General features: G+C 36.9%; 1 protein-coding gene across 1 annotated transcript; it reads left to right on the top strand.

The window, feature by feature from the left end:
• The first annotated feature begins 3,733 nt into the window (after window positions 1-3,733).
• Window positions 3,734-5,771, top strand: fam43a (family with sequence similarity 43 member A). The gene has a single exon (XM_006637642.3). The coding sequence runs from the start codon at window positions 3,944-3,946 to the stop codon at window positions 4,982-4,984; it is 1,041 nt and encodes a 346-aa protein (XP_006637705.2). The 5' UTR covers window positions 3,734-3,943; the 3' UTR covers window positions 4,985-5,771.
• The last annotated feature ends 14,564 nt before the right edge of the window (window positions 5,772-20,335 follow it).

The following is a 20,335-nucleotide window of genomic DNA, read 5'->3' as shown; positions in this document are numbered from 1 at the left end:
TTACTGATTACTGAAAATGTATGCTAGGATGTATAAATAGACAGTTACTATTTTCAACTTCTTGGATCAAACAATTAAAAGGTAGTTGGCCTTACGTTACTGTGCAATCCAGTATAACAGTCTACACCATTTCTTGGGGGAGCTCTGTGTAAATACCGAAGAAAATACCAGTTGTACAAGATTACAAAGATAACTCAAGTGAATTAAAAATTAGATCACAAAGTTGTGAAAGGTAAAGCACAGGTAATAGCAAACACAAGGCTAAATAATTTCAGATACTTTCCCTGATCTCTTTAGTTTCACTCTGCTCTATATGAACATTTTTGCTACCGCCACCATACTCAAGATGCTTCAAAAAGTAAATAAAGAGTTTTATGCCTGGGATTGTCTTGTTCGAAAATAACCGAGCTGTAATGAAGTACATTTGATAGCCAAAACCTTATCATGCTTTTAAAAAACAAAATTGTTGTGTGGACTCTCTGTCTATAAAAATGTTAGATCCAAGTTAAAGTTCTAAAAGAAAAATTCAAAGATATGGTACTATCCTCTACCATCCAAAATAGTAAAACCTACTCTTTGCTCCATTTTCTGGTGTGGCATTTTCTTTAAGACCGAAAAAAGCTAGGATGCACACATACTTTGTGTGTATGTTTTACAAGTAGCTCTCTTGCAATCCCTTACAATACAGGACAGATTGCAAATGACATTTTATTTAGTATCATTTGAGTTTACAGAATAACTGCAGCAAAGAAATATGTGAGATTCCCGTTAATTTCACTGTGCATTTGTAAGAGCCTGACACTTTATTTGAAACTTGTGATCCTACACACCTGCTAAAGATAAACCTTTTATTGAAAGGACAAACCTACTCCCGGAAAAGGCACTGCAAAACAAAACGACTCATTTCTGAAACTGACATTGGCAGATGAATGTCACACATTTCACAGATCATGCAGATAGTTTATTTTGCAGCCAGTCCTGTGTAAAATCTAGACAAAAAGGTAATGCCTACATCCGATATTTGTCAGTGTGTCAGTTTAAAATATATCACACTCCCTCCCCCACTTTCCATATCAGTCACTTCTAGAGGCCGGCTCGGAAACAATTTTTAGTAAACAAGTCTGCGCGGTAGAGGAAGGATGCACCTTAATGGAAAAAAAGAAAAGAAAAAACATTTTCCTGTGTTTGTGGCCTACTTAATGAGAAATGGTGAGGAATCCCATAACAGCACCAGAATAAAAGGGTTCAGATTTTTTTGTCTAAGCCAGGTCACACCATTTGTGTGATTTTAACACTGAATAAGCAAGGGTTGGGTGGTTCAAATATTATACAAATATTAAGTCACAAATAAGGTTGGACCTGATTAATATTTTATTTGCTTAGGCTGTAAGGATGGAATCAGACCTTGAGGGCAAGCCAATCACTAACATCTCTGCTGGTTATTATTACAATGTATTTTTATAAGGAAATGAGTATCACAAGCAGCAGTTTGTCTAATTTCCCCTTCTGTTTTGTGATTCCCCATCCACTGATATGCATCAGTGCTAGTACACTGTTCGTCATCTGCATATCCTTTTCAAATCCATAAATGCTCTTCCAGAAATCAATGTGTCTGCCAGTGAATCCATGACAAGCACTTGTCAAACGCATTCATCATGGTACATTTACTGTATGGGGCTTCTCTGTGAACTGTAAAAAATACCTGTGTGCCATTGCAATGCCAGAATTTCAGATTCGACAAGTGAAACATTTAAAAATATCCTATTTAGCGTACAATGCATAATGTCATGTTTGCAATAGGTGTATGTATTTTGAATGCACCTATCTGTAATAACACTTATTGTCAATATTTAGAGTGAATCATTTAAAAAACTAAACAATGTGTCTTGAAGGTTGAAGACAACAGCCTGCAGCCCAGGTCATTCTCTAGTTTAAGTCTTCTACAATTAGATTAAATCTTCTTATGCCACGGGTGAGCTCCCTGAGTTGCCCCGAGCAGAAATCGCAAGGTCCCTTGTTATGTCACACGTGTGTTTCCTATGAAAATGATACGGCTGCCTATCTGGGCTGTTACTTTCAGACTGCAGTTCTTGCGATGCCAGTTGTTAAGAAATTTGATCTCTTTCCCTAGTGCTTGCTGAAGATTAAAGCAGAGAACAATAGTGGCAGGTATCTCCCAAACATGCAGAGGTACAGTGTAAAGGAACAAGTAATAGGTTTATTCCATGCTGAAAAAAAGAAGAAAGAGAACACAACGTTTCGGCCGTGGAGCCTTCTTCAGGTGTGAGAGAGACAGGGCAGTAGGCAAAGGTAAAGTAGCGGGAGAACAAAGGCTGGGAGGGAGGAGGAGTGAGAGGCAGGAGCAGGGGACAGAAAGAGAGGCCAATCAAGAGGTGTGAAGTCAGAATGGGTGCAGAGAGGTGTGAAATGAAACTTCCAATGAATGGAGAAAATTTTAAAGAACAGTAATCTGTCATTAAGGGAAGAGAGAATGTGTGATCCCAGCTAAATTATTTTAGTTTCGGTGGTCTTTCTGATGTATGAGAATCAGAAGGTACAGTGTAGTTCGTTTGTACCTGGGGCCCTCTAAAACATAAGTCAAAATGCTATTTTGAGTTGAAAGGAAATACTGTACTTGTCAGAGATTTATTAAATTATTAGATTATGTTAAGCATGTAACAAATATGCATGCTTATGCATGTTTACTCATGTGTTAACTGCCCTGATGTGGTCATCAGAATTTAAAAGCTTTCTTGGTCAGCGTCTACATGGGAAGTTGATTTCTGGTGTAAAACATGTTTCCCATTCTTGATCTCCGTAATTTATTTTTTAGTTATGTGTGAGTGAATCTTTTTTGTAAAATCAGAAATGGAGACAGATCCATTAGAAATGTTGGTCCTCAGATCAGGGCTAAAGAAGGCCATAGTGCAATTTGACCATGTGAGCCAAATAACACATTAAAGGAATCCGAGACGTTTACAGTTTGCATTTTAAAAGCTTTCGAAGTGTGCGTTGTTGTTTTAAATAAATGTTATGATATAATTCATTTTTTCCTAAATCAATGGGTTTTTGTGTGACACCGGTTTAAAGTCATTAAGCTAACCCTAACTTGCATTCAGCTTTTCTTGCAATAGTCTTCCAACAGATGGCGGTATTAAACAATTTTGCAAAAATATTCGATATCGTGTGTAAAGGATTTAAAGTAATACAATCGTTGGTAAAAAGAAACAGTTTACGATTATGTGATGTTTTTTTTTTAAATCAACTCATTACCCCCAAACTATATTTAATACAAACACTCAGTCTCACACATTTTAACATATTATAATGCAGACTGGCATGTTTTGTCCTATATTATGTGCTATAGTTTTATTACTTTTAATTCTGTTTGTGTGGAAATATACAATAGTTCGTAATCCGTTAATTGATTTGTTATGCCTATTTTTATCTGACGTTAAGAAATTAGGTTATTGCACATAATTGTCTAATTTCTCTACGTTTTTCCTTACATGAAAACAAATCGAAATGCCATAGAACATAAAATTAATGCTTTGTTTGAAAAACTGCCGTATGATCCATGTTAACAAGAACACCGTTGTTAGTCAAATACAGCTACCCCTTTAAGAAAAAGTGCTTCAGTTCTCTGGGTTTATCCGTCCTTCGTCTCCCCTGCACTTTTAAGAAAAATGGTTCAATCCAGTGTATATTTACAGCTGATCTCATTCTGATTAGCATGAACGTACACAGATAACTCAGAGAGGGGCAGAAGAGTGAGAGAGGAGCAATTATTTGCGATCTTTCTGAACAACACGGATGAAAAATTAGCTTTTGCCACGGCACTAACTCATAAGTAAATGACACAAGACAGGATAACGATAAATCTTAGGTGCATTAAACGAGTTTACAGTTGTCTTTGTAGCGGTTTACGAGATTCAGCCATATAATGCTGCCTTGGAAGAAGAACAAATTCGACCTGATTGAGGAAGATAAGCAGTCGAAGCAAAAGGGCTATGCCGTGAGTCTGAACTATTCTGCTCTTACGTCCTTCGCCAAATCCTGCCCGGAGAGTGCACTGAACAGAGTTGGGAGCATGTTCAAATCAAAGAGGAAAAAAGTTAAAATTACTAGCGAGGACCCCACTTACACTGTGCTTTATTTGGGGAACGCCACCACCATACAGTCGAAAGGAGATGGGTGCACAGATGTGGCAGTCGGCAAGATCTGGACCAAAAGCGAGATGGGCAAAAACGGTACCAAGATGAAGCTCACCATCAGCTCGCAAGGCATCCGAATGGTGCATGTGGACGACAAGGCAAGGAGACCGGGACACTTGTATTTGCTGCACCGGATAACCTACTGTGTGGCCGACCCTAGGCTACCCAAGATTTTCGCTTGGATCTATAGGCACGAAATGAAACACAAAGCGGTGATGCTCAGGTGCCACGCAGTGCTGGTCTCCAAGCCCGAAAAGGCGAAAGCGATGGCGCTTTTGCTGTACCAGACCTCGGCGACAGCGCTGGCCGAGTTCAAAAGGCTGAAGCGACGGGACGATGCGCGACACCAGCAGCAGCAGCTCATAGGCGAGCAAACGATTCCTTTGGTGCCTCTGAGAAAGCTCTTGAACGGACAGTGTTATTACAAGCCCCCGGTGGAGCGCAGTCGGAGCGCACCGAAGCTGGGGTCCATCACGGAGGACCTGTTGGGGGAGGAAGAAGAGGAGAAAGCCATGCACTTCGAGTGCGAGGACATTCTCGACACGGACGACGATTGCGTGTGCAGCGGCAAACAAGAACTTTCCCAAATTATCAACGACCTTGGGGAAATGTGCATCGGAAACGATGTTCAGACCCTGAAAGCCGACCTGCGGGTGACTAGGTTGCTCTCCGGCGAAAGCACGGGGAGCGAGTCTTCGATAGAAAGTAACCAAGAACCCAACTCTATTTCCAACGGCTTCGAGGAAGTCAAAGCGCAGGAGATTGGGTGACTGACTCTTATTCCTTTTCCTAACTAACAGAAGTGTCTCCACTACAGACCTTTATATTTTATTTTGCTTCTGTGCTGTCCTTCAAACAGGGGTATACCTGTAGCATTGTGCCTCTTCATCCAGTCGACTTGAAAGGATAGTTGAAAGAAAAAACGAAAGGTATGTGTAATGATTTGCACGAAACACTACAGCAATGCGTGAGACCGATTAAAAGAAATCGGTATGGTATGGGCTCGTAAGAGACTTTAGAAGCTTAAACCTTACAGATGACACGAAGCGCGGACCCATGTTGTTCTGGGTAATTTTGTAAACATTACTCCGGTCTCTGTTCGCTGCAAGATGGATTGTATTTGATCTGTATCTGTTTACCTAGACCTGTTTCCCTTGAACAAATGCCAAATTCCTTAAATAACTGTCTTGAAAAAAAAACTCGCAGTTACTAAATATAATTCTTTACTGATCCTTTAATGGGGAAGTTAACTACTACGTTCACCATTCAGGACATTCCGTTTGTATTTTTTTTTTTGTTGCACTGTTGGTGGAATTCTTGAGTGTTAGTATATGTACATTGTGTTGTCCTCCTCATAAATGGTCTTATAAACATGTTATATCTTTGCTGTGCAAAAGGAAAAATACCCTAAAGTATTAAGTTGTACATAGTAAATTCATAGTGTATAAAATATTTGTTATTTTTTAAAGAGGAAAACGTGTTATGTTTTCTGTTAACCTCACCAAAATAAAAATAAAGCTTACAGATGTGGCACACACCTTGTGAAAATGCACAAAATGTTATTTGAAGTAGTCGCCTTGTGTTCCTGGAGTGTGTTACTTTTCACAGCTTGTACACCAAAAATAGTTTTAAACATTAAATTCATGGGAAAAAAATGTAAACGATTTATACAGTTTCAGAAAAAGTGCAATCAAACAGATGCGCATTTGAGAGAAGGAATGAATTCTAACAATGTTCATATATTAAGCTGTTTTTAAAACAAAAGTAATAAATGGTACTGTCAATGTAAAACAAACATTTCATACACTAGTTACAGTTTCATGTACACGTCCTAATGAATTATTGAGTTGTTTGCACTCAGAATACCCCCCCTCCCTTGCAGCTTAAAGCACATGAAGGGGTAATACAGCCACATCAGAAATTAGAATGATTGTCAGGAATTGCTTGCAAGTTCTGCTGCCATACAATATTTACATAGATTTGATTGGCTTGATTTCTTCTTAAATCCTAGCTGTCTGGTCCCTTAAAAGCACAAATATGTACTTTGGGTCTAAAGGTGACTTAGTATTATACAGCAAGCTCTTTTTCTTTCACTACATACTGTAAACCCACTGTATGTGCACTGTCCTTTAAGCTAATGACAGAGACCCAATAACATGTTTACAGATTGCACAGGCATTTCAAACGTGACTTGTACAAGAATTGTACAATACTGTACTGACCTTTTATATTCTGCGTTTTTTCTACAAAACCCTTTTCGATAAGTGATTTAAAAAAAATGTAACTGATAGAAGACTGCTCCTTCCTCCTAATCTTTTCGAAGCCAAACATCGCCAATGACAACATTTTCTGAACGTTTGGTGTTTAATGACAAAGACCATCAGGAGGGGTTATCCTGTGTTGAACTGTAGTTTGTGTGTTTGCTGCCTGCTAAATAACCCCATGGTGATTGGTTCTAAGTGCTGTTTAGTGTTTTCATTAAGCGTAAATAGCATGCTCTTGCAGTACATTTTCCATGGCTTTGCCATGTGGGAAATAAATAAAACACACTGGACATTTAGATGGATAGATAATACTTTATTAATCCTGCAGGGAAATTGACGAAAATAAAAAAGTTTGCTTGTTTGACCAATTATAGAGGTAAGGGAGAAAATGTGCTTTTTGCAGCCAGATCCAAGATAGTAAATAACGACTCGCTGCTGTGAAAGGCAAAGGAAATCTTTCTAAGCCCTTTACACATGGGCACACGTACTGTACTGTCACAATAATGAGCAGCAGTTTTTGGAGGTAGCAGAAATGTGCCATTGAATCCCTTTACAGAGAGGGCACTTGATGATCAGTATAATCGAATGGATTCTGCACAGGGACACACTGAATGGAAAAAGTTCTGGTGGCTCAATACTAGTCCAGTAATGTCCAGGAGCATTAGTGAGTTTGCTTCTGCAGAGAAAAATCAATTTTGGGTGCAGTGTGTGTTACAGTGCCATATATTACTTTACATATTCCTTAACTGAAACTCTCGGTTATTCTTTTACATAGACAAGATCAAGTTTTTTGGGATCCTTTAGAGGCTCTGTTCATGAAACTTATCTTTGGTTACAAAACACAATCTTTGATTTTATCCACACATTTCAGTTTTAATGTGCATCATCTAAGCCAAGAATGGTTGGTGGTAAGAGTCCATAGCCTTTCTTGGACATTAAATATGAATGTTGGGGCAGATTAATTCAGATCTCTTGCACTAACACTTTGTTAATGCACTGAGAATGGCACACAGTCAGAACATGGAATAATATATTATGTTTGTCATGTATTTAACTGACGAAAAGTTTATACCCATCTGAAATGATCAAATATGTATCCCAAGAAAAGTGTATTTTAATACCGCATAAAAGCATGAGAACAGAATACTCACATGTTATTGTATGAAAGATTTCGTTGCTTTCTGATATTATACAATCAGTCTCTGAGTCGTTCAGTTATTTAATTAGTGAGATGAAGGAACTTGGGATATGAACATCATTGTAAGGAGGCACATGGCAAGGACAGCTTCTTACTGTGGTTTGTTGCAGCCCACAACATACAGTATTAATAGGTTTGGTTTTATGTTTCAGTAATACCTTCTAAAACGTAGAAACAAAGATTTTCAGGGCAAATGAAAAATGCACTTGGCGTGTCTCTTTCTAGTTTGATATTGATATCTTTTCATCATCAAATGTACAGTGAAACATACATAATGTATCACAAGTGCAACAGTGCTGCTAGATTCTTTAGACAGAGACGTGTCTAGCTGCACAGCGGAACTCCAGAGCAGGATCTGAAGATTTCTAAGGTGGAAACTAATTGAAAGAGTCTGGGATTGCAAAGGGATTACAAAGTAATGCAGAAAAGGTAGGTCTTTTCAATTTCTTATATAATCCACTTCAGCAAGCTAAGAATTACCTTCATATCACCAGAGTGTTGACTTGAAAGAACTTGAAAATAAATAAGATGCAGAATGCCAACATTTTCTTATACATAATTCAATCCTTCAAGAGCAAGTTAAAAATTAAAAAAAAACTGACAAAAATGATCAGGATCCTTTGGATGCCGTGATTCACAAATTGCTAGCTTTTTTTCCTCAAAGTCAAACACTGATTCCAAGAAGCATTAAAAAAAAGACATCTTAAGACAATACCAAATAAGACAGAAATCTGATCCTTCCTGGCATTTAGCATTTTGTGTGTTGTACAAAAGCTTGATGTTGAATATGAGATATGACAGTCTATGCTGAAGGTTTAGCTTCAGAAGACTGCACATGTATGGTGAATACATATTTCAATTCATTTTATTTTTATATAACGCCTTTCACAGCAAGGTTGCCCCAAGGCGCTTAACAATACAATTGACGATACAGCACATGTTGTGAATACAGAACAGAAAAGACCAGAAGACAATGGAGGAGAGGAACCAAAAACTCCTTAGTAAGGAGAGAAGTAACCTCTAGGGATCCAAGGTCAAATGGTTGCCCAACCCCTTTGGGCATGCTAACATTATATAATTTAAAAAAGGAAACGATCATTCCATCCATCCATCATGTCTTCTGTGTGTTATTACTCCATGCAGATCTCTGCAATATTTGGCTCTATTAATTCAGAGCTCAGGATCTCCTCATCACTGTTGGTACACTCCTGGTTTCTGACAGGCAGATTGGGTTTAATGCTGCCACTGAAAACTTGTATTAAAAACATTGATGCTGCAGTAGAAAATTATTCTATTTTTTGTAATGGTAGAAAGGAAGATTTACTTCACCAGATACACAGACACTCCTACTCCCAGAGAAAAACGTGTATTTCTTTTACTTTGGTGTTAAGCATAGGTGAGTATAGTCACAGAGAAGCTCCTGTCCTGTTTTTTTATCCTACTTGGCATTAGGATGATTTTTTCTCATCTTCATTTTCTAAGTACTAGAGAGAATTCATGTCAGTTTGATGCAAATGTCACCTGTGTAGATTTTTGTCATGAAAAAGTATATTTGGTTTATAAGGATAAAATCTGATGGAAATAGGTACCAAGTGGTGTGTGACCAAGGGTTTTATGAAAGTGCAAGAGGTTGGTCTCTTTGGCACATCACAAAAACATTTAAACAGCATTTCAATAGTTTGGCCAAATCCTAACTCGATATTGCAACGAAATGTATTGAACATTTATTTGGCTTCACTCGCCTGACTGAGGGGAATGGCAGCATGCCTGCGAGGACGAGACTGACAAGATCCGCCCCTGCACGAGGAATAAGCAAGGGAGCTGCTACAAGGGTGAAGCTGGGATGGAGGGAGGGTGCTCAGTGGGAGAGAGATTCACATGTAGGAGAGCGGAAGAGGGCGAGATGAGAAATTTGGCCTCTTTCCAGATTTCTGCTTCAAACACCATTAAGACTAATGATTATTTGACTTGCTTATCTCAAAGAAAATTAGAGATTTACTTTTAAGTAAGTGGCTGACATTTTGTAATGAAATCACGTTTTGATAGCGTAGTTGATGTTTTGGGGTTTCCCTTGATTCATTTATGCACTCTTTTTATTAAGCTAAAAAGTTGATCACACTGTACAGAGGAAAACGATTTACCTACCAGACCAGAAAGCTAGAGAACAGTGGAAAACTGGGCTTATGGTTCAAACACAGTAAAGACAGCCAATTAGTTTGAAGAATATCTGGTGTCTCGCATCAGGTTATCGTGTACTGGGCTTTCTTGTGAAACATGACCTACATTTTCTGTCATGCCAATGACCTACATGCAGAATTAACTTGTTGTGGTCAAAGAGAGTTTGTCATGCCTTTTTCCAGCAGAATTAATGTTATCAGTCTAAGGTAAAATCTATATTTGGCCAAAAAATACCCAAGCCATTACATTCACCATGCGTACTTTACTGATTTAAATCTGTCTTTCTGTAAATTCCTTTTTGAATTGTTTTCACTGTTTAAGTGTGTATTTCTACCTAACGGCTTAATATCATGTGCCAGGCAAGGTTTTATCATTCAAACAGCGCTTTCCTCTTCATTCCTCCAAAGCCGGAGGAGTGCTGCACATTGCCAGACCTCAGAGGATGGTAAAGAGGATTTGTTCATTTTCTTGTGATAAAAGAGAAATATTCATGCAAGAATGCTAAGATGCCGTGATCCTGCTTTAGATAGAAAGGACAGAGCCTTTGGTAAGAAGAATGGATGGAGCTGTAGAGGAGGAGGTGTGGTTTGCTGATCTGTCATGCAGATTCCAACAAAGTTAGCCGGTTCTTTCTTTTCCCACTTAATAAAGAATAAGTGGAATTGTAATTATTCATACTGATTCAGGTATTCAGAACCCTGTAATGTAAATCAGTGGACATTTCTAAAGATGTCTAAACACCACAACAAGCCAGAGACACACATAGAAATTACATTTTGGAGCAGAAAACAGAGTTTTCTGAGTCTATAAACAACTTCATAGCCAAATTGTAGAATGTGACTCTATGATATTTTATGAAACAGCTTGATGGAGTTCTTGAATTATTCATCTACTACCACCTAAAAAAGCATGATGAGTTAAATGGCCCTGGATTATAACCTTACTTAATTTTCCTGTGTTCTAACACGTAAAGCAAGTGTAAGGCTTTCACAATAGCAATTTCACAAATTCACAACTTCCTCAGTGCATTCACCCTGTCTCAGAATGATCTAGAAGATTTTATCCTGAATGTAATGTTCAAGTTTTAAAAATTAATGAGTGAAAAATACAGATAAGGTGTCCCAGCTATTAGTGTGTAGCATTGCACTGTTCCTGTTGATATACAGTATAAATATGTCTGCACAGAAAATATGTGTAATTGAGCTAGTGCTTCTCAATCAGACATATCTGAAGCAATAATGTATTACAGTTATTGAGGAATGGTAGGAAATATCACTTATGTTGTGCAGGTGTTAAAAGAAAAATATGAAAGCAGTAAAACAATGTTAATACAGACTCACTACTATGCCAAACACTCTCAGCTTTTCATTAACATTGCTAATCATGCCTAGCTCATTTTATGTGAACTTGAAAATGTAAAAAAAGTATGATAAATAAATAAATAAGATGATAAATGGAATCTAGTCACATCATTGGGTATTTTTATGTGTGTTTTTGGAGTGGCCTTATTTTTAGCCCAGAAAACGGAGCTGCTCTTTTTAAATTATGCATGGTGTGAAACAGAGAGTCTGGGAGAATGTGACTTCTTTTACAGGTGTAAAGAAAACACACTTCAGCCTGTTGATTAAAGCAGGAAAGGCCTTTGCACAACATTAGATTCATATGAACTAAGTATATTTGGATGTGCAATATATTGATTGCCCCAAAAGTGGTATGGAGTCATTGAGACAAGAAAAGAAGAGGATGAGGGAATCAATACTTTGATTAAATAAATGTATTATAGAGGCTTGTTTAAAAAAAAAACACAACCACACGAGACTGGGTAATAGAGATACTGGCAGCAACCAGGACCTCCATTGTGACATTCCAGTCTGTTTGGATTGTGATAAACACTGTCAATGTGGACAGGCTTTAGGGCACATAATGAATTGTCTCTTAATATGGAACTGCTAACAATGGATTTAATTGGTTTTGTTTTGACAGTGTTGCTGTTCTGTCATAATTCTTCTCTCACTAGAACTGGTTTTATACAGACTTGGTGTCAGATTAAACTCTTCACTGTTGTGTCTATAGTATCTTGCTTTATTTGAAAGCTGCTATCATGAGATGTTAATCATTGTACAAAGTACCACATGGGTAACTATGATACAACAGATGCTTAATTCATTACACCTCCTCACATCCTTTGAATGATTATACATTGGTGATTAGGTAGTTGTATTTGTTTGTGACATGGTTTTAGAACTAAGGTGTGCCTAAAGTTATACGTTAACTGTCTAGTCCTGCAGCTTTAACATTGATAAGGGACCTTGATAAGTAGATTAAAGGCATCATTACTACAGAAATAGTTTATATTTAAACTAAATCAAAATATTCAGTAAAAAGAGTGAAATTAAAAATTAAAGTGGAGCAATTTACAGATCTATAGTGCACTTATTCTTTTGCAAGTATAATATAAATCAATTTTTATTAATGTGGAAATGCCAGGACTTCATGCAATACATATACATTACCTTAATATAATAGTTTCTACTCCAAGCAATGGTATTTTGGTGAAAATTAAGTGTCCAGCTATTTATCAGGAGAGTGATTCCTTTCTGTGAAAACTATTGCATTTGCTAGCGGGCAAAACAAACTAGTGCTGCTACATCAAGTTGTGTAAAGTCAAAACATATAAGATTTTGGAAAAACATTTGTAACTTGCAAAAGATTAAACATATAACACAAGAAAACATTGTACTGAAATGACTAAAGATGGTGTAATTGGTACTGTATTTAACAAATTATGCATTCTTTAATTATATCTTATCAGAAAAAAACATAAATTCTATTAGTAATTTCATTAATGTATGCTTCCAATGCCTTAAGGAGAATACTATGTAGAGCTGGGACACTTCACCTTAAAGGTCAAGCACATTGTGTCCATCTAGATGTTGCCCTTGATGTAAGCAATCTCCATTTCATTAGAAAGGTTACACTCAGCGGAAGGGCTAATTTCACAACGTTTTGAGCAATATTTTCTCAAGAGAGTTTTATACAGTTGAGGGACCTATTTCTGGGTTTCCTTTTTGAAAGAGGGAGAGGGGAAAGCTGCTTTAATTCTTCTTTTAGAACATATGTGAAAGCAAGAGGTAGAATCCAGAACCCCCCTGCTTGTTTGGCTTTCAGCCGTTTTCATATTGCTAAAGCAGAATCATAAACCTGCCCTGTAATACGTCACAGACCACATTAACAGCACGCATTATGTAATTGTAATTACGTAATATTAACAAGATCTAATATGTAGGGAAGAGAGAGCGTTCTAGGGTGTTGTACATCATTATGTTATTGTTCTGGGGGAAAGTAATAAAATAAGAATATTTACAAATGAGAAGGGGTCATATGGCTCATTTAGTCCATTTTGTAGTTAGTAGCTTATTGATCCAAAGATCTCATCTAATCAAAAGGTTGGGCTCATCCGGGATTCGAAAAAAGGACCTCTCACGCACACAGTGAGAGTCATACTCTAGGTGAACAAGCCTGTATAAGCCTGTATAAGCCTGTAAGGTATCATCCCTACCGGGAAATGCATAACATACAAAATATGTAAGAAAAACTTGAAACTGTTCTTTAGGTACGGCAGCAGATCATATCATATCCAATGTTGTGAGCAGTCCTCGGTTTGTGATGCAAACATGGTGTTCTCTTGTGGCAAAGCAGTAAGACGAGAATTAAATAAAGAGTCAAATAAAGTTGCCTTATGTATATTCAGAAAAGGAGGGAGTCTAATGTTTTGTTCAAGCTAATATTTTACCTTGTAGCACCGGGCCACCAGCAACACTGACCACTAGTGATCAAATAATCATGGGAGTATAATCTCTTCTACATTTGCATACACACAAATGCCCACTGTTATAGACATTAAGTATTACTTAATTGTAATTGGAATTGACAAAATTGTGTTTAATTTGTTTTATTGAGAACACAATAAATACTGAAATTGTACAAAACTCAGGTACTCCAAACCACTCCTCACTTTTCTACTGTCTTTTCCAAATGTAAGTGAAAATGTTTTTTATTCAGATATTCAGTAAGGATAGATTTGCTCTGATTAATGGTAGAAAATAAGACATTGTGTAATGTTATTCAGACAACTTTGACATAATAGAAAAAGAAGTATGATTCCAATATTGATAAGAAAATAAAATGTAAAAAAATCAAAACCATATGTTTCATTAGAAAATTGGAAACATATTGTTTGTAATAAAGAAATGGCTAGAACCACATTTAAATGGAAATTTAGGGATTTGATCAATGAAACAGATAGTTGATATCTGTCAGTAGTATATGCCAGGAATAAAGTTAACTGTTGAATACTGTAGGTGAAATATTATTGAATATTTAGCATGCATTATAAACATGTTAAATAATTAAAGCAATCCTTGCATTGACATCTTTTTACGAACTGTGATGCCTCCATTAGGAAAATGAAAGTCAATTTATGTTTTTTGCAAACCAAAATGAAAGCTTTTTATGGCAGTAAATTGGCTCTTGTCATGTTGCAGATTTTATGCAAGAGAAAGTGATGGTTTACATATTAAGACATTAAAACCGGTTCCTGAATATGACAGCCTTTAAATTTCCTCTTTCTTCAAAATTCCTGTATCTTTCTCTCTGTGGAAGGTATTCATAATATACTGTATTCATCCCAACGAGAATTTGAGTTAGCCTCTTCCACAGTTTAACACAGCACTTTACATTTAAGCCAAACAGAGTAATCAACAAGTCACAGTAGCTGGCTGGCTTTAATTGAATCAAGCCGGGATCTTTACCGTTTGTAAGGGTATTGGTAGAGTGTGATCCCTTCGGGTTGCTGTACTACACAGATGATGCAGTACATGAATATGTAAATAGTGTATATATATACAGTAGAGAGTAGTAGATTGAGGGGAAGTTGGTGAGGCAGTTACCGAGTTAGTGTTGTAAGAGTTAAAGAGCACTGTGTTAATAAAGTCGCGTTCATCACAACAAAGCTGTGCGGTAATGACCGCTGACAAGAACAAATAGAGAATATACTGTAACACTGTTGATTGCTGGCATTTAAGCACCTGATAAAAATTGTGTATGATATGCAATTCCAGTAATCTTTAGCAAGCTCATGCTGGCTGATTTGCAGATTGTTGTAAGATGTGTGACCAGAAAGTTGTTTTCTGGGAATTTTAGTTTTATGCAAAGCGTGTAATATGTAAGAGCGGCACCGTGGTGCAGTGGTTAGTATTGTTGCCTCACAGCACTGGGGTCCTGGGTTCAATATGTTCTCCCCATGTTCGGATTAGTTCCCTTCATGCTCTGGTTTACTCCTACAGTCCAAAACTATGCTGGTAGGTTAACTGCCTTCTGGGAAAAGGGGCCCTGGTGTGAGTGTGTCTGTGTGTCTCCTGTGTGGACTGGTGTCTTGTCTATGGTGCATTCTGCCTTGGGACTAGCAATGGCTCTCCTGTGACCCTGAAATGGTTATTCCAATACAAAATGGATGGATGGATGTGATACTGTATGTAACAGCTATTCCTCACTTTCTGAAAGAATAACAGGCAAAGGAACCACCTTTAGACCATTTGAAAGGTAAAAAAGCTATTTAAAAGGTGTATTTTTATCTCAAATAAGGACAAAGGCACACATGAAATGGTAACTAAGACTGTGTATGCCTTGCTCAACTATATACAATAAGTGACAAGAAGAGAACTTAGTGGCTAATATGAAGATGAAATAGTAAAACTATTCTTATTTAGTTCCTGCACACACTCATCTTAAATGTATTAAAAGAAAGTCACTCATTCAAACAGCTTCAAAAAATGGAAAACAAAGTCTACTTCAACTCCAATGTTCTCAAATATGGTTGCTTGTTTATACATTTATTCAATCAACCGGACACCAGCTCTAAGGACTTCTCAAGTGCAAACCAGAGGGAACTGTGTGACCTTCACTTGATGGGTATTAACATTTCCATTATGCTAGAAAAAGCAGTTAAGTCCTCAATCTCGGAGTGAGATGGAACGCTTTCTTCAATTGGAATTGTCTGTTTCCAGAGAATTTCTGGGATGTCTGAAAGCCTAAACAGAATATCATTATTCTTCAGCTGCTGCTCTGAAAATACCAGTAGGTGTTCCCTTCTAATATTAATAATTACATATTGAGGATCAGATATGAGCTCAAGAGCACTTTAAGCTGGAGACAGATCGTTGTTCTTGATTAGCAAGTCACTTCAGTAACACCAAGACACATTCTAAGTGGAAGTAAAATTAAATTAGCATTAAGAGGTGTGACATCTGATGCTCTCGATTGTCAAAATGAAATTCAAACCCAACTGTTTATTAAACAGGAATCTCATTTTTAAACACTTAATACTGTAATTTTCTTCAGTTTTTCAGTGTTAACAGAAAACCAAGGAGTGTGGGTGTTTAGGGAGATAACATTATAAAAATGTAAAGTTATAATAAACTACTATGCATTTAGGAGTTACCTGCTGTATACTGTTTAGCAATTAATGCATAAAATAAGAGACTATTGGGGCAACGAGTTCTTTTAAATACCAAGACAAAACAACTCGAATGACTATCTAATCTCATAGGCGCTGTGACCATAGGTGAAGTGCCTTCCATCATTGTACCACTTAAATAAATATGTAACACGTAATGCCCCACTCAAAGTGACGTACTGTACTGCAAACAGCATATTGTTGTGCTTAAGGTACAGTTTTACCCATGAATTTTTATTACATACAGTAGCTGATCAAATGTTTTCATAATGTTTTGCACCGACTCTTTAAATAGCCAATGATAGGAACATAACCACGGGTCTGAGTTTCTAAAAATGTTATACTAGAGTTAATTGACTTAAAAGGGCAGAAACAGGCTATAGTATGATTAACACCCATCTGCACAGCTAACAGGATGACAGGCTAAGACAGCTGTAGAACAATAGTGCTAATCGCTCCAAGCTGTCTAATGGAAGGTTCTTATGGATTTTTGGAAGCTGAAAGTGTTATCCTCTTAATGCATTCAGGCAAGAAGAATCCCCTTCCCCACATATTTAAAATAATTTTCTTCTAGAAAGGATCATTGACTCAGAATAGCCTCTCTGTCTTTTTCATGTAAAAAGTTAACTTTCATACAGATTTTGTAATAAATCTTAAGCAGATTTCTTGGTTACTTTACAATAACCTTACAGATTACTACCTTACTATATATTAGGTTTGTGCTACTTAAGGTTTGCCTCCTGTGTACTCATGTCTCCTAAGAAGTGAAGTTACACTTTTGATGCACAATAAGCCAGAGTAAAATATACACAAATGTTTTTTTTAATGTGCTATTGCAAAATGGTTCTCTAGCTCTATTTAAAGCAATGAGCAGAAGGTTGTATAGTATGTAAATAATTACTGATTGAACCAAAGGAGACTTATAATATTCACATTTGATGCCTTATGTTTCACAATGAAGACTTTACACAAAACCCCCTTTTTTCTTCTGTTGAGAGCAGAGTAGGCAAACTGGTAATTCCATTGTAAATTAAATACATTGGCACTTTTCCACAGTGGAAAATCAGGATACAGTATATATTCTCTTTTAAATCCTATCAGGCCAGAGCTTAAGTGAAAGATAAAATGAATCATATGTTTGCAACGACTCTCCGGAGAATTTCTACTCCCAGGTGGATGTTTAGAGATATAGCATTGTGAGAATGCAGCTGTTCATATTGAGAGTAAAGCACAAAAGAAGCATACCGGTACATGATGGGAGTCCATTGAACTTCAGAATTGCTACAGGTTGAATTTTCATTCCTCTAGTAGAATGTCTTTGTATTTAAAACATGAGGCAGCTGAAACATAAGCTAGAAGAAGGGTCTTTAAGGTAACAACATCCAGGGAATAATTACCCTTTCTGTTTCAGCAACACTGAGAGAAGACTTAAAAAAACTGCCTACATTCCCTGACTATTTCTTCTTGGTCCCTGTGTTGACTATCTCATTGCATTTTTTAATTCTTACTGTACAGTACAACACCCTTCTTTTTCCCTTACAAACCACTCGTCTCTCCACCATGGACCTGAAGTACCTGAAGTCCTAAATGAAAGCTATCAGAGGCCTATAACTTTTAGATTTTGTTGTGGTGCTTCCAAAACATTAAAACAGCAGATTGTGTTTTACAGTTTATGAAATGATTACGTCAGACAGAAAATATACTGTATAGTGGATACATAACAAGTAGTTTCCTAAGCTGCTGGTGATAGAGAAACTAAGCATATTTTAGAGGGAAATTCAGCATAATTTCCTTCCTTTTGCTTTTGTTTGAAATCCCTAATGTTCAGCACAGATGGCATGTTTTCAAATCTCATGCAATAATAACTGTGTCGAACAACACATCTGTGGTAGTCCTGTTTTGTGAGATGTTACAACCCTGTTCTGAAAAACAACCCCCAGCCCCCAAGCTGCCGTTATAGAGCAATTTGTATGAGAACTGCATTTTGTAACCTGAAGATAATGGATTCTATTAAGATAGTTAGAGCAATTTACCAGTGGCTTTTCTGTGAAAAAAACAAAAACACTGCAAATAAAATTACTGTCCTTTCTACTTTAAAGTTTAAATAGTTATCTTCACAGTACATTGCATGTTTAAATATAGATCCATCTTGTTCTACTTAGAGTATTTCTGATATGTTTCGGATTTCTATCTCTCTATATATTTGCATGTTTTCTTCATTCCTACAGTTTATCCCAGAAAGTATCTGAAAAACTGAACATGACCATACTGCAAATATTACAAACATTCCAGCAGCTTTTTCCCCACAAAAAAGAGCTCTATAATTCAGCAAATTTGTAAAAAATAGAATCAGAAAGCCAGAAGGGCAACACTAAAAAAATGAACCCAATAAAAAACAATATCATATAATACCCTTCTCAGAGACATAAAGCTAAGCCCCGTTAAATACTCCTGAAACTTGAGTATAAATCCCCAGTGTGTTTTTCTGCATCACATCTGGCTGAACAGTGTCATGAATCTCAGCTGTTTTCCTAGACGTGTTTAAAAGAACCAAACAGGTATTCAATACAGAACAGCTGTCCCCTATTTCATTACAAGTTAACTGCTGTTTAATCATTAAGTGTATTGATGGCCAGGGCCACATTTAATAGATTGTATAGTAGAAAATGAAGGTTTAATCCCATGAGAAGCAGTTAATTGATTAAAACAGCAAGTAGACCAGTAATACTAAAGTACATATACCATTTGGGACATCGTTTTTATGTCCAAGTGTTGAAGAAAAGACGGCTTGTTGGCTAGAGAAATGTTGTTCAGTTGTGGATAATGATAAATTTCCACTGTCAAGAGACTGAAGGCTGTGCTTAGAAGAATATGGCGAAAGTGGCTGTCCGATGTGGTTGGGCATGAACCATACAGAACCTTATAGCTCAGGAGGAAAATGTTAAATTTCACTGTGAACTCTACTGAGTGCTATCACAAAGTTACTAAGATTGGAATAATGTGATTGCATAACATGATTTATTTTTAGTTAGAGTTGGGAACTCTAGTGCAACTTGTTAAAACTGGATTTTGAAACACCAGAGAGGAAGGCATTATAGCACTCCATGAACATTTTTTTAAAAAAAGCTTCTTCACTTTATGGTAGTTGTGACAAGAAAAAGTCCAAGAACATATACTGCAAGTAAAAAATAGTTTAGCGACATTGTAAATGTGGTCTTCAAAAATCAAATCCACAGTGGAAAAAAACACCACAACAGATCCCTGCGGAACACCCGACATGACTACATACAGTACTTTGGAGGATTCCCACTTTTAGACACTGCTACCTTCGAATTACATAATATTTAAACCAAGAGAGCAGAGCCTGCAGAGCTTTTCCGCTGTACTTGGCAAAATATTGCAACCATTTTTCAACCAAAGGCAGCACCAAATACACATGGATGGAAACAAAAACCATGTCAGCATTCATCAGTAAATCATTAGCTGCCGTTAGTGTGGTCACCATGCAGTGCATACATCTAAAACTGACTGGAAAGGTGCAGAATGGTTCTTATGAACTAATTGACCTTGTAGCTGATTAGCAACAGCTTGCTGTAAAACTTAGGAGAGAAATAGTGAATGAGGAACAGGCCTACAAGGAAAGGGCAAGCTTGGAACTAATTTGGGCTTTTTTAACTATTTAAAAAGCAGAAGGTACCCTACAAGAACGAAATAAAATAATTATTTTAGATTGTGAGTGACACCTGGAGACAGAAATGATTAACCCATCTGCAGAATGGAATTAAGAGTATGATCTATAAAGCAAGTAGTAGGTTTAATGTTTGAGATAGCTTAGTAAGCTTTGAGAGAGCAGCTCCTCAAAATTCTGTATTTTCAGTGAAGGACCCTACAATTGTGTCACCAGGTATTATAATGGAATGATGTTTTTTTTATGGTTGTTAAGCTTACATGGACAAACATAATGTAC

This window comes from Lepisosteus oculatus, chromosome 13, assembly GCF_040954835.1.
Source record: "Lepisosteus oculatus isolate fLepOcu1 chromosome 13, fLepOcu1.hap2, whole genome shotgun sequence".
Taxonomy (NCBI): domain Eukaryota; kingdom Metazoa; phylum Chordata; class Actinopteri; order Semionotiformes; family Lepisosteidae; genus Lepisosteus; species Lepisosteus oculatus.
This window is presented reverse-complemented; position numbering and strand designations above follow the sequence as displayed.